The 26,955-nt window shown below is 42.5% G+C and overlaps 1 protein-coding gene across 1 annotated transcript; it reads left to right on the top strand.

Annotated features, from left to right (window-relative positions):
* The first annotated feature begins 163 nt into the window (after window positions 1–163).
* Window positions 164–26,647, top strand: slc12a1 (solute carrier family 12 member 1). The gene is made up of 26 exons (XM_010891300.5): window positions 164–761; window positions 6,860–6,994; window positions 7,296–7,371; window positions 8,601–8,696; window positions 8,964–9,103; window positions 9,593–9,703; window positions 10,852–10,963; window positions 11,899–12,023; window positions 16,465–16,549; window positions 16,689–16,852; window positions 18,324–18,431; window positions 18,645–18,768; window positions 18,879–18,980; window positions 19,081–19,236; window positions 19,428–19,527; window positions 19,766–19,877; window positions 19,977–20,117; window positions 21,449–21,555; window positions 21,670–21,752; window positions 22,921–23,046; window positions 23,605–23,733; window positions 23,876–23,987; window positions 24,230–24,316; window positions 24,821–24,956; window positions 25,253–25,320; window positions 25,740–26,647. Exons 1-26 carry the CDS (start codon window positions 489–491, stop codon window positions 25,873–25,875), a joined length of 3,144 nt encoding a protein of 1,047 aa, XP_010889602.2. The 5' UTR covers window positions 164–488; the 3' UTR covers window positions 25,876–26,647.
* Window positions 26,648–26,955: the final 308 nt, after the last annotated feature.

The raw sequence follows: 26,955 nt of genomic DNA, 5'->3' as shown, positions 1-26,955 counted from the left end.
GGGCCAACAGAATAACACCTACACACTCCACAGAATAATATTAGTAATCAATTCTCCCAGATTCCAGGTCTTAATCTTCCAAGGCGTTTATGACCTGGTTAATGGTTAGCCAGAGGCTTTGTGGCCCCGAGGATTCGAGCAAGGACATTTGAGACATACAGGGTTCTGAGAGTGGTTGGTAGAACCGCTGGTTCAGCCAATGGCTGAGTCCCACAGTTAGAACCAGGAGGGTATAAAGCCAGGGTGGCAGAGCCATCCTCTATGACAGATCTACGGGGAAGCTCAGAACATATAAGAGGATTGATTTAAAAAATATCAGACGAACCAACCCAAGTCTGTAATCTTCAAACTCTGACCAAACCTCTACCTGCCTACATCAACAGTTTCTAGGTCCTGACGAGAAGACCGAAGCACCCCAGTATTTCTATACTAGAGTGATAGACCTGCAAGTCAGAACATCTGAGGAGCCCACATTTAGAGCCTGTCTAATGGAGAACAGTGCCTATGACAGGTCTTGTGACGAGCCGCCCAACTACGAGGAGACATCTTTCTCCGATGGCACTGTTGCTAAGGGTAATGGTACCGGTAATGGCTATGATATTGGAGAGCACCGGGCCATCCGACACTCTGTGGTTAGTGCATTTGGCCATGATACGCTGGATCGTGTGCCCAACATTGACTTCTACCGCAACGCTGGGAGTGTGAGTGGTAACCGTGCAGTGCGACCATCCCTGCATGAACTCCACCATGTCTTCAAGCAGGTCAGTGTGTGCCAACTTGCCTCATCAGCAACCACACAGTTGTACATTTTACACACACCTGTCCACACACACGCTCCTCAATACACACCTGTACACACGCACAGCCCTCTACACACACCTGTACACACACCTCTGCACACCCCTGTGCACACATTTGTTGCACATTTGACCAAAGCTTGCGGTGAGCTTGTGATGAGCTTACATACAATGGCCATCTCAGTCACCAGAGCTCTACTCAACTGAACACTAATGGGGGATACTGAAATAACACCTGAGAAGTGTCCTTCCATAAACAAAACAACTTTTAATGGAATTTGCCATGAAAGAATGGTGTGGCCTCCCACCAGTACAGTTCCAGACACTTATAGAATCAATGTGCTTTGGCATAGATTAGTCACCTAAATGTTTCATATGAATGTTTGGGTAAAAACAGAATATCATCATTTATATAAGAGTATTTTCACACATGGGATTTACTGCTTTAGAAATGAAAACACTAGTCTCGTCATTGGATACATTTCACTCATAGTGCATGGCTGTAGTACAACGTGTATAATTTATTTCTACAAACAAAATTGATGCGTTTATAGTTTGTTTTGGTCGCTTCTTTGATTATGTTTTGAAAGAAAGCATGTGAATCTTGGAGTGGGATTTAAAAAGTATTATAACATTTGTAATTTCCACTTTGAAATGTCAGTCTTCTTATTACCCTACCAAAACCTCCATTAAATAACACACAAGATCATTCAAATTTCTGTTGCCGCTGTAATATTTTTCTCTGCCGCTACACAGCTCAACTAGAGATTAACAAATGAGTCATGGAAAATCGTATAATAATTCTGATGATTAATAATGATTAGGAATGACAATGTTAGAGGGACAAAGATCTCGCCCATTATTAGTAATGGAGAGAGGTTAGAATATTTTCTTGTAGCCTCTGTAAGTCATATTTGGTCATGATATTATCAATATTAGATTGGACGACTGAAATTAAAAAAAGGCACATTTTAATAATTTGCATCATTGTCCAAACCCATACAGTATATATAGGCAATGTGTTTTTAAATAGATTTTTAAGACATGTTAGGGAATTTTTACTTTGTCTTTACTCCCTAAGAAGGGAGTTATGAGACCTAATTGTTCCCTGTTAGAGCTCATTGTTTTAGATCATACATGTGATGTGCATACCAATACCTTGTGTATCAACATATTAGTGCCTTTTCCGGTGGACACAGTATAGATCTAGTTCATACAAAATGTGGTTTACTCGCACTCAATATCAACCCACAGCAATTGAGTAACAGTGATGTACAGTATTTCACCAAAATTAGTACACCCCTCACATTTTTGTAAATATTTGATTATATCTTTTCATGTGACAACACTGAAGAAATGACACTTTGCTACGATGTAAAGTAGTGAGTGTGCAGCTTGTACTGTATAACAGTGTACATTTGCTGTCCCCTCACAATAACACAACACACAACCATTAATGTCTAAACCGCTGGCAACAAAATTGAGTACACCCCTGTGAAAATGTCAAAATTGGGCCCAAATATTTTGTGTGGCCACCATTATCTTTCCAGCACTGCCTTAACCCTCTTGGGCATGGAGTTCACCAGAGCTTCACAGGTTGCCACTGGAGTCCTCTTCCACTCCTCCATGATGACATCACGGAGCTGGTGGATGTTAGAGACCTTGCATTCCTCCACCTTCCATTTGAGAATGCCCCACAGATGCTCAATAGGGTTTAGGTCTGGAGACATGCTTGGCCAGGCCAGGCAGTGGTCATCTTGGAGGTGTGTTTGGGGTCGTTATCATGTTGGAATACTGCCCTGCGGCCCATTCTCCGAAGGGACAGGATCATGCTCTGCTTCAGTATGTCACAGTACATGTTAGCACAGTACATGTTGGCATGTTCTTTTTTTCAGCTTCCCAGAGAGTTCTTTGCCATGAGGTGCCATATTGAACTTGTATGAACTTGTATAAAACCAAATATAACACACCTCCTCCCCATTCACACCTGAGACCTTGTAACACTAACAAGTCACATGACACCGGGGAGGGAAAATTGCCCAATTTGGACATTTTCACTTAGGGGTGTATTCACTTTTGTTGCCAGCGGTTTAGACATTAATGGCTGTGTGTTGAGTTATTTTGAGGGGACAGCAAATTTACACTGTCATACAAACTGTACACCCACTACTTTACATTGTAGCAAAGTGTCATGTCTTCAGTCTTGGTCCAAAACTGTGAGGGGTATACTCACTTTTGTGAGATACTGTACATGTATTTTAAAGAAGGGAATATCACATGACCATTTCTATTAAAGCATTTATAGAGCTACTGGGTACTGAAAAACAACAACATGCCCTCTCTGCTGAGAAGGAAGTATTTTTTACTGTCTCTGAGAGGATGAAAAGATTAAGAGAAATTGATAGTGGGCAGTAACATATTTAAGGGGAGAGGGAGAGACATTATACAGTCTTTTAATCATTCATCTTATTAAAGATTTCTTCCACCTTTGTTAACTGCAATTAAGCTATAAACCTACTACACACCATATAAACCTACCGACACTGGAACTGAACATTTTTCGAAGACTGAGGTAAATATCAATCTTCACTCTAAATCCTATAAATGTACAATAAACACACTATATACCCTGTAAACTCACCAACAGTTATCAACGAACATGATAAAATGCAATCTTCACAGCCATTTACATATTTCCCGACTGTCTTTTATTGCTTTTTAGACGTTTGGGTGATCATAGACATCAAAGCATAGATGAGTGTGACGTAGCACACTAGCACTAAAACTGGCAGCATACCACACTGCATCCCATTGCTTGCTTGGCTCTAAAGCTAAGCAGGGTTGGTCCAAGTCAGCCTCTCAACATAAAGCTAAGCAGGGTTGGTCCTGGTCGGCCTCTGAACAGAAAGCTAAGCAGGGTTGGTCCAGGTAAGCCTCTCAACATGAAGCTAAGCAGGATTGGTCCAGGTCGGCCTCTCAACAGAAAGCTAAGCAGGATTGGTCCAGGTCGGCCTCTCAACAGAAAGCTAAGCAGGGTTGGTCCAGGTCGGCCTCTCAACAGAAAGCTAAGCAGGGTTGGTCCAGGTCGGCCTCTCAACATAAAGCTAAGCAGGGTTGGTCCAGGTCGACCTCTCAACAGAAAGCAAGATGCTACTGGATGTGGTGTTGGGTAGGACTCTTCCCAATGGTGTAAAGACCAATTCCCAGAGACCCAAAAGTGAGGGTGTCTAGCCAAGCCTGGCTTACTTACTTACTTTACTTACTTACTTACTCACAAACCCGATTCCAAAAAAGTTGGGATACTGTACAACTGTAAATAAAAACAGAATGCAATGATGTGGACGTTTCAAATGTCAATATTTTATTCAGAATACAACATAGATGACATATCAAATGTTTGAACTGAGAAAATGTATCACTTTAAAGGAAAAATAAGTTGATTTTAAATTTCATGGCATCAACACATCTCAAAAAAGTTGGGACAAGGCCATGTTTGCCACACTGTGTGGCATCCCCTCTTCTTTTCATTACAGACTGCAAACGTCTGGGGACTGAGGGAACAAGTTGCTCAAGTTTATAAATAGGAATGTTGTCCCATTCTTGTCTAATACAGGCTTCTAGTTGCTCAACTTAGGTCTTCTTTGTCGCACCTTCCTCTTTATGATGCGCCAAATGTTTTCTATGGGTGAAAGATCTGGACTGCAGGCTGGCCATTTCAGTACCCGGATCCTTCTACTATGCAGCCATGACATTGTAATTGATGCAGTATGTGGTCTGGCATTGTCATGTTGGAAAATGCAAGGTCTTCCCTGAAAGAGACGACGTCTGGATGGGAGCATATGTTGTTCTAGAACTTGGATATAACTGTCAGCATTGATGGTGCCTTTCCAGATGTGTAGGCTGCCCATGCCACACACACTCATGTAACCCCATACCATCAGAGATGCAGGCTTCTGAAATGAGCGCTGATAACAACTTGGGTTGTCCTTGTCCTCTTTAGTCCGGATGACATGGCGTCCCAGTTTTCCAAAATTAACTTCAGATTTTGATTTGTCTGACCACAGAACACTTTTCCACTTTTCCACAGTCCATTTTAAATGATCCTTGGCCCAGAGAAAACGCCTGCGCTTCTGGATCCTGTTAAGATATGGCTTCTTTGTTGACCGGCGAATGGCACGGTGGATTGTGTTCACAGACAATGTTTTCTGGAAGTATTCCTGAGCCCATGTGATTTCCATTACAGTATCATTCCTGTATGTGATGCAGTGCCGTCTGAGGGCCCGAAGATCACGGGCATCCAGTATGGTTTTCCAGCCTTGACCCTTACGCACAGAGATTGTTCCAGATTCTCTGAATCTCTGGATGATATTATGCACTGTAGATGATGATAAATTCCAACTCTTTGCAATTTTTCTCTGAGAAACTCCTTTCTGATATTGCTCCACTATTTTTCGCCGCAGCATTGGGGGAATTGGTGATCCTCTGCCCATCTTGACTTCTGAGAGACAAGTTAATGAGATTTGTAAATTATTCCATTCCTTTTTCACTCACAATTTGTACATTGTCCCAACCTCTTTGGAATCGGGTTTGTACTTACTTTACTTACTTTTACTTACTTACTTACATACTTACTTACTGACTGACTGAGTATACCTTGTTAAATAGCATGAATTGTTTCCTTATAGAACAAAACTTAGCTGGCAAAAACCTCCAGTAACTACATTATCGTAAGCCTGAAATAAAATAGTTCACAGTTATATTGTGACTGTTTCTGGTGGATTTTCAAAGTACGCATTCGTGCATGTGTTTTGGGTCAGGATAGACAAACACATTTGCTGGCTACAACATACAGTAGTTACATTATAGTAAACCTTAACTGAAACTGTAAACAGTTACATTGCGACTGTTTCTGGCATGGAAAAGTTCATCTTCAGTCTCGTTAGCAATTGCTCAATTCTTATGATATTCCTAGGAAGTTAGTAGATACTAATAACCCTATTACTGGCTAATAAGCTGTTAAAACGGCCAGTGGTAAAAGCCACAGTTCATAGACCCTATGGTGGAGGTAAACTTAATAAGAAACGTTAGCCAGTTTAACACAATCCTCAATGGAGTCTAACGACTGCAGAAACATGTGGTGTAGTGGTTAAATACAGTTCCTCTCACCTGGAAGTCCTGAGTTTGAATCTTTTGAGAGCAACAAACATTTATTAATTATTTCTGGTAGATTCCACGATTCTGTCATCTTTTTACTTGATGAAAAAATTATAAAAAGTCACCTTTATTGATATTTATTGTATCAATGTCATTCACGAAAGAAAGACAAAAGTACGTTGTTTTGCCATGAAAGAAAATACATTTCTTATACCATGAAATGAAATCGCTAGCAATTGCTCAATTCTTTTGACTACTCCAGTAAGTTAGTAGATACCAGTAAAGCTTATTACTGGCTAATACGCTGTTAAAATGTCCAGTGGCAATTGGTGGTGGAGGTAAACTTAGTAAGAAACGTTAGCCCTCGTTAACTATATCAATGTCATTCACGATTGGCATTAAAATGACCAGTGGCCTGGAGCACCAGTTTATCAGGCCCATGTAGAGCATGTAGAGCATGCTTATTAGTAGAGCTGTCAAAGTTAACGCATCCGATTAATTTAAAATGTTACACGACGTTCATTGATTTGTCGCTGTTAACACACAGGATAGAGACAAGAGGCTATACTGACACCTAGCAAATATATAGTGCTGTGGTGTAGAGGTTAACAACAGCCTTTCACATGGGCAACCCGGGTTTGAATCTCGAGAGGGCAATGTTTTTTATTGCAGGCCGGCTGAACTAGGCTTGCCTGGTACTATTTATTCATTGTACAGTCCAGTAATGCTGCAGAACTTACAAATCCCCTAAACACTCCTGGGTTCTCTGATTTTATTCAGTTCTGTCATGTTCCCTTATGTGCAAGCTCTGCCTCTCCAGTTGTATTTTTAGAAGTAAATATGTTTACAGACACTCATATGTCATTTAAACACTGAAAAATATGTCTATCTCCTCTTTGTCTCTGTAGAATGGAGAGATCTCTGTGCCCAACATGGCGGAAGATGGAGATAGCAGCCACTGGGCACTGCCAGGTGACCTGGAGTCTGTCCTGCCTCAGGACAACAACGTTTTTGTGAGGTTTGGCTGGATAAAGGGGGTCCTGGTGAGTGGAGCTGGTTTATGGGACGAGATTAGGTGTGTTCTTTGGTTTTTGGGGAGTCCTGGTGAGTGGAGCTGGGTTATGGGGCGAGATTAGGTGTATTTTGAGGTTTTTGGGGAGTCACATGGGAGTGGAGCTGGGTTATGGAGCAGTGCTAGGAAGGTTGTGGAGTGGAACTGGGTAACTCCCTGCTCTGAACTTCCTTGTCTCTTCTTTGGTCTCTCCTCTTGTCTCTGCTGCTCTTTCTCCTCCCGTTTCCCCTCCCCTCTCTACTCCTCTCTTTTCTCCTGTCTCTCTACTCCAGGTGAGATGTATGTTGAACATCTGGGGTGTAATGCTGTTTATCCGTCTGTCCTGGGTGTTTGGACAGGCTGGCTGGGGTGAGTAGGACAGCATGTTCAGCACAGAGACATTATGATACGTTCAGCAAAGAGACATTATGATACGTTCAGCAAAGAGACATTATGATACGTTCAGCACAGAGACATTATGATACATTCAACACAGAGACATTATGATACATTCAACACAGAGACATTATGATACATTCAACACAGAGACATTATGATACATTCAGCACAGAGACATTATGATACATTCAACACAGAGACATTATGATACATTCAGCACAGAGACATTATGATACGTTCAACACAGAGACATTATGATACATTCAGCACAGAGACATTATGATACGTTCAGCACAGAGACATTATGATACGTTCAGCACAGAGACATTATGATACGTTCAACACAGTCATTATATGATACTCAACACAAAGACATTATGATAAATTCAATACAGATACTATGATACGTACACAAGAGTGACATTAGAGATCATATGATTACCCAGAGATCATATGATTAGTACAACAGTGTAACAAGAACACAGAGGGCAGGTTAACAAACTAAAGTTACCAAAGTCCTCTGCCCTGAAGAAATGATGTGAACTTCCATACATTTATGGGCCTCCATAAATTGCCAATGTATGTGTGCATTTATGTGTGCCTGTGTGTGTGTGAATGTGTTTGTGTGTGTGCATATGAAGGTGGGTATGCCTCGGAGTACGTGCCTGTAAGTGTGTTAGTGGCATCAGGGTTGATATGGTCTTTATGGAGCATAACTAATGTCTTTGAGAGTGCAGGCCTCAGAGACCAGGGTAGATAGGCTCCTGTTAACAGCCTGCAGGCCCACAGCTCCATTAGTCCTGAGAACGGATCATTTGAGACACACTGAAGTTCCTCAACAGGGTACAGGGAGCTGGAGGGGACAGGCCGGGTGGTCAGGTGTTACAACAAGGATGTGGAGGATTATTTCAGAACCAGCACAGTGTGACCAAAACGTTATTAAACATATTAGCATTAAATATTATGAAGACATTCCAGGGGCATTTGAGGCCAACAGAGGTGTCACTGTCAAGGTGTTACAGGTGACCAGAGGGCTGGTCAGGTGTCATGACAAAGTGATCGCATCAAGACCAGCACACCGTGACTAAATCCACACTGCATTATATCACATTACATTACGCTCTGCCTCCTAGGAAAGGAGAAGATGATATTTCACTATCCCATAATTGATTTCATGGTAAATCGAATGTGTGTTTCAGGTCTGGGCATTGTGGTCATTGTCCTGAGTTGTGTGGTGACCACCACCACTGGTCTATCCATGTCGGCCATCTGCACCAACGGAGTCGTGCGAGGAGGTGAGTACGCCCGTGTGTCATTTTCAGAATTACCTCTGACCTCTGAGGTTACAGGGGGATAAACAACTGTACTGGAGAATCTCATTTAATCGGAGTTACTTCGACAGATTACAGGCAACATCACCCACAGCTGTCTACCTCTAACCCCAGCCTGACGGTGATTACTAATACGATCATTAATCAGGAAGGCCAGACGTACTCCCTGTGTGCTTTTATGGCAAGGAACAAACAAAGGATTGGTTGATTGACTGACTGCTTGGTTTGTAGGAGGGGCTTATTACCTAATATCCCGAAGTTTGGGACCAGAGTTTGGCGGTTCCATTGGTCTCATCTTTGCCTTTGCTAACGCTGTGGCTGTAGCAATGTACGTGGTGGGCTTCGCAGAGACCGTGTTCGATTTACTTAAGGTACAATCTATGTGTGTGTGTGAGTTGTGTGTTTGTGGGACTGGGTGTTTGCCTGTGTGTGTGTGTACAGGTTTCACTGTCCTAGCAGGGACCAAATATCCAAATAAGGGCAGTAAAACAAGGACATTTTGACCTTCTGGTTTGACATTTTACATTTTGTTGGTCCCTTTGAGGAATTTAGGCAGTTAGGTTTAAAGTAAAAATATATTTGCTTGAATGTTAAAATCAGGTTTAGAATCAAGAGTAATAATTTAGGATAAGGGTAATGGTAAGAGTTACATTTGGCGGATGAGGAAAATAGGATTTATAATGAAAATAATATTTGGGTTTCCCTAAAGAATAGTTAAATCGGCACAAGTGTTTGCATGCGTGCGTGACTGAGTGCGTGTTTCAGATGACTTATTATGGCCGCGCTCCTCCTTCTGCCTTTCACTCCCTCACACTCTTCCTCTTCCTGTCCCTCCATGTTTTCTGTTCCTCCCTCTGTAGGAGAACAATGCTATCATATTAGATCAAACGAATGATATCAGGATCATTGGCTGTATCACTGTGGTTCTGCTGCTGGGGATCTCAGTGGCTGGGATGGAGTGGGAGGCCAAGGTGAGAAAGATACATGACATCATACAACACTACACACTGTACAACACAATAAAACACACTGCACAACACAACACTGGACACTGTACAACATAACACACTGCAGAACACAGCACTACACACTACAACACAATACCACACACTATACAACACTGCACACTGTACAACACAATACCACACACTATACAACACAACACTGCACACTGTACAACGCAACACTGCACACTGTACAACACAATACCACACACTATACAACACAACACTGCACACTGTACAACACAACAAACTGTACAACACAACACTGCAAACTGTACAACACAATCCCACACACTATACAACACAACACTGCACACTGTACAACACAACACTGCACACTGTACAACACAATACCACACACTATACAACACAACACTGCCCACTGTACAACACAACACACTGTACAACACAACACTGCACACTGTACAACACAACAATACATACTGTACAACACAACACCACACACTGTATAACACAATACCACACAATATACAACACAACACTGCACTGTACAACACACACTGTACAACACAACACTGCACAACCCAACACACTGTACAACTTAACATTGCACACTGTACAACACAACACAAAATACTGTACAACACAACACTGCACACTGTACAAAACGACACTGCACTCTGTACAACACAACACTGCACACTCTGTAACACAGCAATACACACTGTAACACAACACCACACACAGTGTAACGCAAAACTACACGCTGTGTAACGCAAAACTACACACTGTATTACACAACATTATACAGTGTACATCATACAACACTATACAGTGTACATCATACAACATTACACCATACACTGTACATTATACAACACTACACCACACACTGTACATTATACAACACCACACACTGTACATTATACAACACTACACACTGTACGTCATACTGCACTATACACTGTACATGGCTATGGACTGTATTAGCTAATTATCAAGTTGACATCTTTCAATTCAATATCTGATTAAATCAAATTTGACAATTGTTTCTCAATTTCAGAGGAACGTTGTGTGTTCTCTCTGATCGTGCAACTGACCACTGGTTGCATATCCAGAACTCTGACTAAGCTGCTTAAGTCTTCCCTCATCAGGCTCAGATCGTTCTGCTGATCATCCTCCTCGTGGCCATCGTCAACGTTTTCGTAGGAACCGTCATCCCAGCCACCCCCGAAAAGAGGTCAAAAGGATTCTTCAACTATGATGGTAAGGAAACTGTCAGGTCCAGTCTATAGGCAGGTCCGGTCTATATGCCCCTAGCCATATTTATGTTGGTCTGGGGGTGAGAGTCAGGGCCTGGCAGAAGGGATGCCTCTAGCCATCTTTATGTTGGTCTGGGGCTCAGAGTCAGGGCCTGGCAGAAAGGATGCTTCTAGGCATCTTTATGTTGGTCTTGGGGTGAGAGTCAGGGCCTGGCAGAAGGGATGCTTCTAGCCATCTCTATGTTGGTCTGGGGGTGAGAGTTATGGCCTGGAAGAAGGGATGCCTCTAGCCATCTTTGCACTTTGGTTTATGGTTGTCCCCAATTAGAGACAGCTGACCTGCGTTGCCTCTAATTGGGGATCCCATTGTAGTTTAGTTTGTCCACACCAAAGTGTAGATCTTTGCTTGCGCTGAATGCACACCAGTTTATGGTTGTTTGCGCATGCCTTTGTTTGTTGTTTTGAAGTGAATGGAATGAAGGAATAAAGGAAAGATCATTAGCTCTGCTCCTTGTGTCCTGACTCTCCTCAACCGTGACAGTAACTGAGGTCACCTTATATATTCCAGATGAAGGCTGTACAAAGCTGGGGCCGATGAAACCTTACTCTTTTGGTTTTCATCATATACTTCTAGTGAAGCATGAATTCACACTTGGAACAATTGGTCAGGGCAAATGAACCACCAGGTAGAAACCAAAAGACAAGTTTCACTCCTCCGAACTGAGATTGGGCATCTCAAGCCTATATGAGCCTGAATATTGCTTATTTCAACAAGACAATGCCAAACCACATTCTGCACGTATTACTACAGCACGGCTCCATAGTAAAAATAGTCCAGGTGCTAAACTGGATAAATAACACACGGCCAGCATCATCAGTTGTATGCAGAGACACCATCCTCACACATGACTCTTATTTTCTTCTCTCTGTCCGCCACAGCAAAAGTATTTATGGAGAACTTTACTCCGGACTTTCGTGAAGAGAATTTTTTCTCTGTGTTTGCCATCTTCTTCCCTGCTGCCACTGGTATTCTAGCTGGAGCGAACATCTCTGGAGATCTAAAGGTAAAAAGAAAACAAGCTTTTTCTTTGTTATTAAAAAATTGCTTTCTACTACAGCGGTTCCCTGCCAAAAAAGTTGGGACACTGTGCAAATTGTGAGTAAAAAAGGAATGGAATAATTTCCAAATCACATAAACTTATATTTAATTCACAATAGAATATAGATAACATATCGAATGTTGAAAGTGAGAATTTTTTTTATGTCATGCCAAATATTGGCTCATTTTGGATTTCATGAGAGCTACACATTCCAAAAAAGTTGGGACAGGTAGCAATAAGAGGCTGGAAAAGTTAAATGTACAGATAAGGAACAGATGGAGGACCAATTTGCAACTTATTATGTCAATTGGCAACATGATTGGGTATAAAAAGAGCCTCTCAGAGTGGCAGTGTCTCTCAAAAGTCAAGATGGCCAGCGGATCACCAATTCTGCTGTGGCGAAAAATAGTTGCCGTTGCCGGCTAAAACTCTATAGGTCAAAAAAGAAGCCGTATCTAGAAACAGGATCCAGAAGCGCAGGCGTTTTCTCTGGGCCAAGGATCATTTAAAATGGACTGTGGCAAAGTGGAAAAGTGTTCTGTGGTCAGACAAATCAAAATTTGAAGTTCATTTTGGAAAACTGGGACACCATGTCATCCGGACTAAGGAGGACAAGGACAACCCAAGTTGTTATCAGCGCTCAGTTCAGAAGCCTGCATCTCTGATGGTATGGGGTTGCATGAGTGCGTGTGGCATGGGCAGCCTACACATCTGGAAAGGCACCATCAATGCTGACAGTTATATCCAAGTTCTAGAACAACATATGCTCCCATCCAGATGTCATCTCTTTCAGGGAAGACCTTGCATTTTCCAACATGACAATGCCAGAACACATACTGCATCAATTACAATGTCATGGCTGCATAGAAGAAGGATCCGGGTACTGAAATGGCCAGCCTGCAGTCCAGATCTTTCACCCATAGAAAACATTTGGCGCATCATAAAGAGGAAGGTGCGACAAAGAAGACCTAAGACAGTTGAGCAACTAGAAGCCTGTTTTAGACAAGAATGGGACAACATTCCTATTTATAAACTTGAGCAACTTGTTCCCTCAGTCCCCAGACGTTTGCAGTCTGTAATGAAAAGAAGAGGGGATGCCACACAGTGGTAAACATGGCCTTGTCCCAACTTTTTTGAGATGTGTTGATGCCATGAAATTTAAAGTCAACTTATTTTTCCCTTAAAGTGATACATTTTCTCCGTTTAAACATTTGATATGTCATCTATGTTGTATTCTGAATAAAATATTGAAATTTGAAACTTGCATTCTGTTTTTATTCACAATTGTACAGTGTCCCAACTTTTTTGGAATCGGGTTTGCAGGGGGTACTTAGATTAGAAGTACATGTACAGTACAATAAAATGCATTTTGCATCTAACCATAAGTGCAAATAGAAGAGTGTAAAAATGTAAAAGTGAAACAATTAAGAACAATGTATGTTATTACTGGGATGTATAAATGTGCAATGAAGGCAAATGCAAGTACAAATGTGCAATGAAGGCAAACTGAAGGAGTAGGGTAACATGAGCAACTGAAATGCAGGGATAGCGGCAATGAGGTAGAAATGAACATGTAACAACTGAAAATGACCTTATCAGACTTTGCAAAGCAACGTCAGAGTCCAGTAGCACAAAGAGAGTAAAGCAACAAGGTCCATGAGAGGCAGTTCTAATCGGTGAGCGGGTGGGTATGATTAGTGCTCTGTCACAGAGTTCAGCAGGGTTACAGTAGATGGATAGAAACTGTTCCTGAGCCTGCTGGTGCGGGAACAAAGAGACCTGTACCGCCTGCCTGATGGAGGAGGGCAAACAGTTTGTGGCGTGGATGTTACGGGTCCCTGATGATGCCGCACGTCCTGTGCAGACACCGCTTGCGCTGGAGGTCTATGATGGCTAGGAGCGGGGCACCAGTGATGTGCTGTGCGGTTTTCACCACCTGTTGCAGGGCCTTCCAGTTAACCAAGGAGCATCCGCCAAACCACAATGTGGTGCGGTTTGTCAGAATGCTCTCGATTGTGCAGCGGTAAAAGTTTACAAGGATCTTGGGAGATAGGTGGGCCTTCTTCAGCCTGCTCAAAAAGTACAGGCCCTGCTGCATCTTTTTGACCAGGGTTGAGGTGTTGGGGGTCTAGGAGAGGTCCTCGGTGATGTGGACACCCAGGAATTTGAAGCCGGGCACACATTCCACTTCGGTGCCATTGATGAGAACTGGCGCGTGACTGCAGCCTTTAGACTTCACACAACAAGCTCCTTGGGTTAAAGTCCTGCAATTAGAGTATCTGAGCAATAACCAAAAGGTTTCTAGATGGAATCCAAGAGTCAACAATTTGAAAATCTTTTGTTCTGTCTTTGCAAAGCAGGTAATCCTTGGCGCTCATTATGGCAGCTCTCTGAAACTCTCTAATTTAAGGGGTTGGGATAAATGAGGAAGCCAGATCTCTTTTTAAACTTACAAATTGCACCTTTCCCTAAGCCTTTTCATTTAATAATAAACATTTTCAAAACAGGGTTTTCAAGGCACACAGCTACTGTATACATGGTATTTCCAAAAGCATTGCATTGATCTCATGCTTTTAAAAATGTTTTTTAAAAACTATCCCCTCAAAATATCAATAATTAATCAAGCTATACCATTACAATTCATGAATAAAATGGAACATTAGCATTAACATACAATTACAGTTGTGATCAAAAGTTTGCGAACCCTTGAAGAATTGGTAATGGAGAATTGGAAGTGAGTACACCCCTCACCTTTTTGTAAATATTTGAGTATATCTTTTCATGTGACAACAATGAAGAAATGACACTTTGCTACAATGTAAAGTAGTGAGTGTACAGCATGTATAACAGTGTAAATTTGCTGTCCCCTCAAAATAACTTAACACACAGCCATTAATGTCTAAACCGCTAGCAAAAAAAGTGAGTACACTTTTATACAAGATTTTTATATGAACTGACCCCTGTTCAAATGTCTGCATACCCTTAGTTCTTAATTCTGTGTATTGCCGCCTTTAGCATCAATGACAGCGTGTCGTCTTTTGTAATAGCTGTCTCTGAGGCCCCGAATTATTGCACGTGGTATAGTTGCCCATTTGTCTTGGCAAAATGCCTCCAGGTCTTTGGTCGTCTTGAATGAACCGCAGGTTTGAGATCTCCCCAGAGTGTCTCAATGATATTAAGGTCAGGAGACTGTGATAACCACTCCTGAACCATCACCTTTTTCTGCTGTAATCACTGGAGGGTCAACTTAGCCTTGTGCTTCGGGTCATGTCGTGCTGGAACGTGCAAGAGCGTCCCATGCGCAGCTTTCATGCAGAAGAATGCACATTGTCCGTCAGTACTTTCTGATAACATGCTGCATTCATCTTGCCATCAATTTTCACAAGATTCCCCAAGTCTTTAGAGCTCAGACACCCCCCAAAACATCAGTGAGCCACCACCATGCTTCACAGTGGGGATGGTATTCTGTTCACTATAGGCCTTGTTGACCCCTCTCCAAACATAGTGCTTATGGTTGTGACCTTGTCAATCCAAATAACTGTGTGCCAGAAGCTGTGAAGATTGTCAAGGTGTTATAGAGCATATTGTAACCAGGCTTTTTTTGGCATTGGCACAGTAAAGGCTTCTTTCTGGCAACTCGACCATGCAGCTCATTTTTGTTCAATCTTTTTATAACCTTTTCCATCTTTATAAAGTTCTATTACTTTGTTACTCAGGTCTTTTGACAGTTCTTTTCTGCTCCCCATGGCTCTGCATCGAGCCTGCTATACACAGACACTAATTGCAATTTAAAAAGGCACAGGTGTGGGAAATTCACCTTTAATTGCCATTTTCACCTGTGTGTGTCACCTTGTGTGTCTGTAAACTTTTTGATCAGGGCCATTTGGGTGATTTCTGTTATCATTATGATTTAAAAAGCAGCCAAACAACTATGTGATAATAAATGGCTTCATATGATCACTATCCTTAAATAAAAGTCATGATCAGTCATATTTTCTAAATCAATGCCACATTTTCACAATTTTTGCCAGGGTACGCAAACTAATGAGCACAACTGCATATATCATGATGATCAAAATATTAACAGGTGCAAAAGTCGTGGAACTTTCTAAAAAATTTCATAAACAACAATTACATTACCATTCTTAACAGGTGATAATTACATTATCATTCTTAACAGGTGAAAATTACATTACCATTCTTGATTTAATTTCAGGACCTAAATCGTTGCAGGAAAAGTACATGTTGAACTTATTTTAAACACTATAATTTACAAATACTCAGAGCACTGAGAGCGCGTGACTTTAAACAACAGAGAACAGTGATCCCATGGACCATCAGTTTCAGCAGTAGAAATACATCCTACTGCAGCTGAAGATTCTGAGTGCTGTTAATTGCCCTGCAGGATCCCCAGGCTGCTATCCCCAAAGGAACCCTGCTCGCCATCTTCATCACTGGAATTACATACCTGGGGGTTGCCCTCTGTGTCTGTAAGTACTGCACACACGTAAAAAAACACAAATCACTCTCTCACACACACACACACACACACACACAAAAGAATGTGCACAGTGAGACATCAAAGCGGCACTATTCCCCGGCACACTGTTGTGTTTTGTGATTGGTCAGCTGCCACAGTGGTGCGTGATGCTACAGGAAACATCAACAACACCATCGCTGCAGGGATGAATATAGTGTGTAATGGTAGCTATGCTGCCGCTTGTGAGAACGGATGGGACTTCTCCTCCTGTGCCGTCACCAAATGCAGCTTTGGCTCTATGAACAACTTCCAGGTAAACTATATAATAACAACAATGACGTAACAGCAATCCAACAAGACAGTATAACAACCAAACATAACAGTCCCAAATATTAAACAGTGGAACACCCAACCTAACAGTCCCTAATCGTAGACAGTAGAACAACCAAACCTGACAGTAGAACAGCCTAACAGTAGACAGTAGAACAACCTAACCTGACAATAGAACAACCTAACAGTAGACAGTAGAACAACCAAACCTAACAGTAGACTGTACAACAACCAAACCTGACAGTAGACAATAGAACAACCAAACCTAACAGTAAAACAATGAAACCAAACAGTAGACAGTAGAACAACCAAACATAACAGTAGACAGTAGAACAACCAAATCTGACAGTAGACAGTAGAACAACCAAACCTGACAGTAGACAGTAGAACAACCAAACCTAAAAGTAGACAGCAGAACAACCAAACCTAAAAGTAGACAGTAGAACAACCAAACCTAACAGTAGACAGTAGAACAACCAAATCTGACAGTAGACAGTAGAACAACCAAACCTAACAGTAGACAGTAGAACAACCAAACCTGACAGTAGACAGTAGAACAACCAAACCTAAAAGTAGACAGTAGAACAACCAAACCTGACAGTAGACAGTAGAACAACCAAACCTAAAAGTAGACAGTAGAACAACCAAACCTAAAAGTAGACAGTAGAACAACCAAACCTAAAAGTAGACAGTAGAACAATGAAACAAAACAGTAGACAGTAGAACAACCAAACCTGACAGTAGAAAATAGAACAACCAAACATAACAGTAGACAGTAGAACAATGAAACCAAACAGTAGACAGTAGAACAACCAAACATAACAGTAGACAGTAGAACAACCAAACCTGACAGTAGACAGTAGAACAACCAAACCTAACAGTAGACAGTAGAACAATGAAACCAAACAGTAGACAGTAGAACAACCAAACATAACAGTAGACAGTAGAACAACCAAACCTGACAGTAGACAGTAGAACAACCAAACCTAACAGTAGACAGTAGAACAACCAAACCTAACAGTAGACAGTAGAACAACCAAACCTAACAGTAGACAGTAGAACAACCAAACATAACAGTAGACAGTAGAACAACCAAACATAACAGTAGACAGTAGAACAATGAAACCAAACAGTAGACAGTAGAACAACCAAACATAACAGTAGACAGTAGAACTAACCTAACAGTTGACAGTAGAACAACCAAACCTGACAGTAGAAAGTAGAACAACCAAACCTAACAGTAGACAGTAGAACAATGAAACCAAACAGTAGACAGTAGAACAACCAAACCTGACAGTAGACAGTAGAACAACCAAACCTAACAGTAGACAGTAGAACAACCAAACCTGACAGTTTAAGATGAATCTTATTACGTAACAAGCGTACAGTGTCATTGGCACATAAAGCACCACCAGTAGGTCTAAACCACCATCCTGGGTCTCCTCCTTCCCTAGGTAATGACCATGGTGTCAGGATTCGGTCCTCTCATTACAGCAGGGACCTTCTCTGCCACCCTGTCCTCCGCCCTTGCCTCCCTCGTCAGCGCTCCCAAAGTCTTCCAGGTCAGTTACACCACTGCCATCCTACACCTGGCTAGTCACTTGGTCAGGCCTCTGTCCATCCGGTCTCAGGTGACAGTAACTAACCAGCGCTCCCTGGTGAGGGACATTGAGGCAATGAGTGACTATCTTCTTCACAGTCCTTCTATCCAAATGACTATTGTCAGACTATTATACAATTAGGTAACTCCTCTTCCTCCTTCCTCCTCCTCCCAGGCTCTTTGTCAAGACAACATTTACACAGCATTGAAGTTCTTTGCCAAGGGACACGGCAAGAACAACGAGCCAATCAGAGGCTACGTTCTCACCTTCATCATCGCTGTCGCCTTCATTCTCATTGGTGGGAACAGCAACTACACACATCTTAAAATAGGTTTAAGATAATACACAAAGTTTGAAGATTGAAATGTCACTTGTGTTAAAATCTTGGTTGTGTGTGTGTGTGTGTAGCAAATCTGAACGTCATCGCGCCCATCATCTCCAACTTCTTCCTGGCGTCATATGCCCTCATCAACTTCTCCTGCTTCCATGCTTCATATGCCAAGTCCCCAGGTTCTCACACACACACACACACGTTTGTTTTTCTAACCCAGGATTCTCCGTCGTTTCAATGTAGTCAACTGCTGTCTTCTGTGCCATCTCCCATTTGTAGGGTGGAGGCCAGCTTACAAGTACTACAACATGTGGCTGTCTCTGTTTGGAGCGGTGCTCTGCTGTGCCGTGATGTTTGTCATCAACTGGTGGGCCGCTCTCATCACTTACGCAATTGAAATCTTCCTCTACGTCTACGTCACAGTCAAGAAGCCTAGTGAGACGCTGTTCTGCACCCGCTGACATTTTCACACAATTAAACCAGCCACACGCGCACAAATAAACAGAGGGCTACTTTATGACACAGACGGTAATGCCAAACTAAGACGAAGGAGAGGGCACAGAAGGGACATGAAATGAAAACCGCTATGTTACAGTGTTAACATCCGTGTGTTCTGTTGTCACCAGATGTCAACTGGGGCTCGTCCACACAGGCTGTGACTTTTGTCAGTGCGGTCAACAATGCTCTGACACTGACAGGCGTAGAGGACCACGTCAAGAATTTCAGGTGAGAGCCTTGCGGGAGAGCTCTGCTATTTCAACATAGTGAGGTATTTCACCTCACACTGTATAGATTTATAGCAGGTGGAGGCATATCTACCTTGTGGGTTGACGGGTGAAAGAGAACAGTTACAATATAGTGAACACAAAACCAGTTTCTTAAATCGTTCTAGGTTCTAAACAGGAAGTGTAGAAAGAAGGAAACAAATGATTATTTGAACCTGACTTGTTTCCAAACTCCTCAGACCTCAGTGTTTAGTGCTGACAGGAGCACCAAAGAACAGACCAGCACTTCTAGACCTGGCTCATTGCTTTACCAAAAACTATGGACTCTGTCTCACATGCGAAGTTTTTGTGGTAGGACAGACTTTTTATTTTAATATTAATAGGTTCATTATTTTATTAATCCTCAAACACACACACATTATACAATGTAATGGCCCATCCCGTCCCCAGGGCCAGAAAACAAGGACAGTGACTGACCTGAATGCTGGAATGGAGAAGAATCAGATGTGGCTGAATAAGAAAAAGAGAAAAGCCTTCTATTCTGCTGTGGTCTGTGATAACTTCAGACAGGGAGCAGAGAGCCTGCTGCAGGTAACTCAGACATTCACATGTGAGCTAGTCATTTGGGAGGGGATGTAGAGAAGCTCTGTAGACCAGCACACAGAGTCTGTAAGATTACGCACGTTTACCTTTTATTTCTAGTTGGTTCAACAAGTAAACCGTGTGCATATATTAAGCAATAATGGCAGAGGCCGTGGTAGATGTTAAATATACCACAGCTAAGGGCTGTTTTTAGAGCTAAGGGCTGTTTTTAGGCACAACGCAAAATATAATTCAAAGTTAACAAGACAACAGTGCAGGTTGGTTTACAAAATAATTTAACCATTTATGCAAGCGCAGAAGGTATTGCAAAGTTCAGCAAAGTTCTAGCTGGCAGCGTAGCAGCCCAGACCAGTCGGTGCTAGTTTTATTCAGACTTCCCCCTCCCAGCAGCCCATTTCTCAGCCCAGACAGAATTGATATGTTAGTTAATGAGGCAGCAAGAAGACAGACTTATGGTCCAGTTATGGTTGTTTTTATCTCAATGGAGATAGGCAGACTACAGTGCAGTATGGCCAGTCAGAAGGAACACTAGCTTCAAACAAGACAGATTATAGTGAGCTATAGTCAATCAGTGATTAACTCAGTCATCGCCATGATAGCATCTATTGTGGATAATGTTTGGACCTTAAGCTCACACTGTACCTCCCTTGCCTGCTGTAACGATTGGACATGGAGGCAGGAGGCGGCTTTTAGAGGATAAACAAAGTTTTATAGACACATTCACCGAAAACACAGTCGTCGACAGGAAAACACAATGACCAGCCAGAAACACTGGAGGGGGGGGGGAATTCAATAGGGACACAACGAGGGGGCAAACGAGACACAGGCGCAAACTAGCATCACCCAAACAGAACTAAAACAGAACCAAACACCTGCTCTGTGTATGATTATTTAAAAAAAAAAAATTATGATGATATAGTATGTAACTACTATGTGGTGCTATTTTGGCTAGGTCTCTATTGAATAACTGATCACTCATCAAAACAGGATCAATAAAGATTAATTCACCAAATGATACTGCTACACGTATAGAGATGGGGGACCTCATCTACAATGTACAGTTTATACGTTGAGAGTCTCATCTTTCAAATGCAATTGGATCAGTGTTGAAAGATAATGGTTTCCTTCATCATCCATTTTGTCTAAATGGTCCTTACTGCCCATATCATGTTTATCACCCATTTGAATTGAACAAATGCATCGTGAATCAGAATAAGAGCGTTAGAACCTTTTGTCTGTCTCAGAATAAGAGTTGGTTCCAACCTGTTTTCTGTCTATTGGAATAAGAGTGTATTATGAACGGTCTGTTACGATCCTAGGTGTCAGGACTGGGCCGTCTGAGACCCAATATTCTGATGATGGGCTTCAAGAAGAACTGGAGGACAGTGGACTATGCCGATGTACAGAGCTACACAGGGGTACTGCAGTAAGTCACACACACACTGCGTTCAAACACACACACACACACACACACACAATACACCGAGATGAGCGCTGAGTGTTATTAGAGTATGTTCTGCCCTGCTTGTTTTGGTTTTAGCGATGCATTTGACTTTGAGTACGGGACCGTGTTGCTGAGGATGACCCAGGGACTGGACGTTGCCCACATCATCAAGGCTCAGGGTAAGACAACACACAAGTCAGTGTTGCGTGGTCCAGATGGGACAGTGAGGAGACACGAATACACAGAGGCACACTTCAACAGGCATGCGCACACATTTTGATGTGGCTGAAATACAGCACACTGTATTTAAGATGTACGAGACTGTTCTTTTCTACCTGGAAAGCAGTGGCTTTTTATTTGTCCCAGTTTTTTGTATTTTCTGTGCACCCCAGCAAGGGTAGCTGCTGCTAAAGCAAAAGGTAATAAGGATTCAAATTAAAACATACACCCCCCAAAAAGCTGACGTTTTCAACGTATAACGCTGAAGTAGTCGGAACAGTCCAGACCTGTGACCTGAGGTATAAAAACAGCAGTTACATAGCTTTAGTGGAGCTTATCTAAGGAAAACAATTTCCTCACTTCATCATGGTGTGTTGTTTGTGGCTGTTTTCAGATAACCTCCCCTCTCTTGCATAAACAACTGATAACATTGACAACCATGTCATCGATAACATTGATATGGTCCTTCCACAGAAGGACCAAAGAGAGGAGAGGCAGTGAATAAAGGTCGTTGAGCTATGGGTCTGATCAGCTCCGAACCACAACAACTACTGAGCGGCCAGAACCACACAGCCATGGGAGGCATACAGGCCCTATATGAAAGTACAGCCCTCTATAGAGAACGTTGTGTCATTCGGGACATATAACTCACTCTGACATTTCATATGAACGGAGCCATCTTTAAGTGCCCTCTTGGTGGCTCAACTCGTGTCAGTGTTGTCCAAGAGGATGGCTCCCTGTGTTACACTGCCGAGGACCACTTGTATTAGCTCAGCGTGGGGCAGTCCATAGTGGAGGCGGCGGTACTCGCTAACCCAAACTCTGGCTTTTGTTCAGCGCTAACACGCCAAATTCAAACCCTCCAGGGCTGTGTGATTAGTTGAGTAGCTGTTAGATGTTAATCCAGGTGTGGAACAGATCATGTGGACCACCTGATGGACCCCCCAGGAGAGGAACACGGTGGTTCAACGAGAATGGGCTAGGCTCTGTTCACTAGGGACATAACCCGTCGAAAACAAAAACGAGGAACTACATATCAAAACAGAAAAGGGCATTTGCATTTTTTATTTATTTTGGTATGGTGTGTAATATAACTCAGCCCTGAACTGTTTATCTAACGCTCCCCAGAGGAGTTCGAGAGAGGAGTCCAGGAGCAGAAAGATCTGGAGAAAGAGCAGCTGAAAGAGGAGAATAAGGGGAAATCTATCTTCAGGAAGTCACGGAAATCATCTCAACAACACCTCACGCCCACAGGTACCGGATCGAGCGTGCGCGGGCACACACACACGCACACACACACACACACGCACACACACACCATGCACTAAAGGTGACAGTAGCTTTTACTCCCATCAGCCATTTGATCAAAAAGCTATTTGAATTCATTAAATCAAATGAAAGCAGCCTCTGCTTCAGATCATCCAGTCACAATCCCCATACCATCTAATCAGCCATTCTCTTTAAATGTGTAATCTAATATCACACTGTTATCTTGGCCTCTGGAACAAGCAATAGGCCTACGGTATTCCAGACTTTGTACTGTTACTACAGTTGTACTGTTACTATTGTTTTACTGTTACTACTGTTGTTCCCACAAACATCACATCTTGGCAGCCTCTCTGTCTCAGACACACAGATAAGAGTGACAGGGGCAGAGAGAGAAAGAAATATAGACAAGGCATATAGGAAGACACTGGAACTAATGGTACCAATGTTAATGACCCCCCCCCCCCCCCCCCCCCCGACACACACACACACACACACACACACACACACACACACACACACACACACACACACACAACCTCACAGTATCAGTGATGGCCCCCCAGTCCCGCCAGGCAGTGACGGTGAATGACAGACTGATGTCCATCAACACTCAGTTCCAAAGGAAACAAGGCCAAGGAACCATTGATGTCTGGTGGCTGTTTGATGACGGAGGTAGGAGACCTCTGAAGACTTTCTTTCCACATCATACCAGTTGGACATGTTATCCACTACTTGATGTCTAGTAAATCTATTTTTTAATAGCAATCAATCTCCGGTCCTCACTTTTACAGTACCACTAATGTGTGTGTATCAGGTTTGACCCTACTGCTCCCCTACATCTTGACCACCCGAAAGAAGTTCAAAGACTGCAAGATGAGGATCTTCATCGCTGGCCAGCCGGGACGCACTGAGCAGGACAAAGAGGAGTGCGTATAAACAATTTAAATAATGTATAAATAGATGTCTGTAGAAAAAAAGGTCATACACTCTTAAAAAGTCTTGATACAGCTACCAACATCAAGCTAGATATTAACGCTCCATTAGGAGAGAGAAGAAACAATCTGTATAAATGACCATGTCTATGAAAATAAATAAGATGCAGCATAGCAGTGATTACAAGTAGTTATTAGTATGTGACATTTGTGTGTGTGTGTGTGTGTGTTCACAGGATGAAGTCCCTCCTGGTGAAGTTCAGAATCAAATGTGCCGAGATCCACGTCATTGATGATTTCAACCAAAAACCCTCCTCATACAAGTAATACATAAAACCCAGCCCTGGCAAGATATGATCGGTCACACACGCACAAACACACACAAACAAACGCACAAACACACACACAGTCGCTCACATGCTCCAGTGTGAGAGATTCCATACATTCTGTTCTGTGGTCCTGAGGTCGGTCTCAGCTCGTTAAGTATGTGATTTGCTGTCAGATGAAAGCAACAACAGGATTACTGAAAGGATTAAGGCCACAAGTCTATCAGATCGAATGAGACGGTTAATAATGATATAAGACACAAACAACGTTGTTTGGTTTTACAGTAGAAATGACGAGTGAGATTAAATATTGTAACCCATCATGGCATGTCTAATCAAATGATCCCCTGCATTAAACTAGTCCATATCTAGTAGATAGGGTAGCTGATTTAAATCTGGGCCAAGATGAATGATAACAGCCACATCTAAGACACAGAGTAATATTCCTGACATCCGAGCACTTACATCAGGGTTTAACTCCTGTCTGTGTCCGCCTCCTAGCTGGAAGGTGTTTGAGGACATGATTGAGCCGTTCCGTCTCCACGAGGGGTCAAAGAGCACGACTAATGCTGAGGCTCTGAGGAAAGAGAACACCTGGAAGATCTCTGATGCCGAGTTGGACACCTTCGAGGAAAAGGTAGAGACCAGACACACCACAAACTGCTTACCAGAGATTAGTAGAAACAGACCAGTGCACAGTCCAGCCCAGAGACTTATAGAAACATACCAGTTCTGGGTGCTCATCTTGAAGTAATGTGTTCCAGTGATTAATAACCCCATACAAAATGAATGGGAAACATGCTCAGGTCCATGTTCATCCCGTTGCGTTCATCTGCAACAGAAGTCGTGGGCTGAGTTTCAGTTGCAGCCTTCAGTCATTGGTTGTCACACTGATCATGTGACCCATCCCTACTGTATTCCCTTCCTCTCCAGACCAACCTCCAAGTCAGGCTGAATGAACTGCTGCAGGAAAACTCCAGGGCTGCCAACCTTATCGTAGTGTAAGTATACTGTAGAGTTTTTCCTGTTCTGGTGAAACCCTGGGCCCAAATTTTGAGCAACACCAACACGAGCCATATCATCCAGGTGTTATGTGGCCTTTGTACATGTCAATCTCTTGGTAAACCACTACGCCAGTTCAATGCTGTCAGAGAACTAGGATGCCACCTGAGGAGTTGATGGTGGCCCAGTGGTGAATAGCCAAATGTTTAGATTAGGTCATTATGGAAGTCTGTAAGCGACATAAATCATGCCATGCTTGTAATTACGTTTTATGAATGGGTTTGCATAGCTTGTGCCACAACTCAAAGTACTATGTTGCATTATCATTTTCATGACTGAGTATGCATAATGCATACTACTGCAACGTGTGTTCAATATTTCATTTTGACGGGACAATATATTATTTTCTGTCCTGCAGGAGTATGCCCATTGCCCGTCTAGGTTCGGTTTCTGACTACCTCTACATGGCCTGGTTGGACATCCTCACCAAGAACCTCCCTCCAACCATTTTGATTAGAGGCAACCACAAGAGTGTCCTCACCTTCTACTCATAGACCAGCCCTTTCAGCAGTCACTAGATGGCCTTGCCACAAGGAACAACAATGACACAGTCCATCAAAAATGATGAATTAGTCACTATTAGATTAAAAGGAATGGTTATAGTTAGGGATAATGTTACGGGAATGGTTAAAGGTTAGAAAGTGATGCACTTCTGTCTTTTCTAGCGTGACCAAATATTGACAAAAGCAATCAAGGACACGAACACAAAGGATTCATGGATACACTGACACAAAATGTCTCAAATGAGTCCCAGTTACACTCGAAGTGCCTATGCTTCCCCCACTGGAACGCCACATCTGGTGCATCATTTTGGGTCTATTCCCTGAAGGGGCTGGAAAACTGATATAATGGTTAGGGTTATAATTGTTTTCGACATTTAAAAAAAATGTCTCCAATTTCTGGAGAGCCATGGCTCAAAAATGGTTAGCCCTACAGAGGCCAAACTTTCGTGGGATGGTGTAAATTACAGCGATTGATCTGGGATTAAATAAAAGCAGGAACTGACTAATCGCTCATTAAACTATGTTAATCAAAATGTATGTTTTAATAAGACTTGCCTAAAAAAGGAACCGGAACCCTGTTCTGGACCGTTCCGGCCCTAGTCAAGCACTGAGTTGGCGCCCAAATTCATACAGATAATTGACCCTGAGAACAAGTGGAAGGGTTACTAAACCAGGGCTGGCTAGTTGCTGCCCCCTGCTGGCTCTTCGTTTCAATACGGCATAATTGTTCCTTTAGCTCAGATGTCAAAGCATAGCACTTTTAATGCCAGGATATAATTTTGCCCCAAAAAGGTATTAGCGAACTTAGTGCTAGAAAAGACAAGTGCCTGTTCTTTCTTTTATTGCATGGCATATGCGCCGTAGGATTTATTTAAGATATGATGCTTAGTGATAGGGTTGCAGACAATTTAGCAAGACACATTTCATGGGGTACTTTGTTCCACAGTTGGGGAGCTTTGATTGGGCGCCAAGAGACCAGAGGTAGCAGAAAGGAGTATTCAGGTAGGCATGTAAGGGTTGGAGCAAAGCTCTGCTCACTGCACTGTAGACAAATACACGGGTCTGCAAGAT

Source organism: Esox lucius, chromosome 2 (assembly GCF_011004845.1).
Source record: "Esox lucius isolate fEsoLuc1 chromosome 2, fEsoLuc1.pri, whole genome shotgun sequence".
Lineage (NCBI taxonomy): Eukaryota > Metazoa > Chordata > Actinopteri > Esociformes > Esocidae > Esox > Esox lucius.
Note: the sequence above shows the minus strand (reverse complement) of the source record. Positions and strands in the feature narration are given on the sequence as shown.

Bases quoted from the DNA above. Each gene is read 5' to 3' on its own strand.
- slc12a1 (XM_010891300.5), top strand. From the start codon at position 489: ATGGAGAACAGTGCCTATGACAGGTCTTGTGACGAGCCGCCCAACTAC. The intron at 16,550-16,688 runs GTAAGTACTGCA...GTGATTGGTCAG, and splicing joins GGGGGTTGCCCTCTGTGTCT to CTGCCACAGTGGTGCGTGAT. The intron at 23,988-24,229 runs GTGCGTATAAAC...GTGTGTTCACAG, and splicing joins ACTGAGCAGGACAAAGAGGA to GATGAAGTCCCTCCTGGTGA.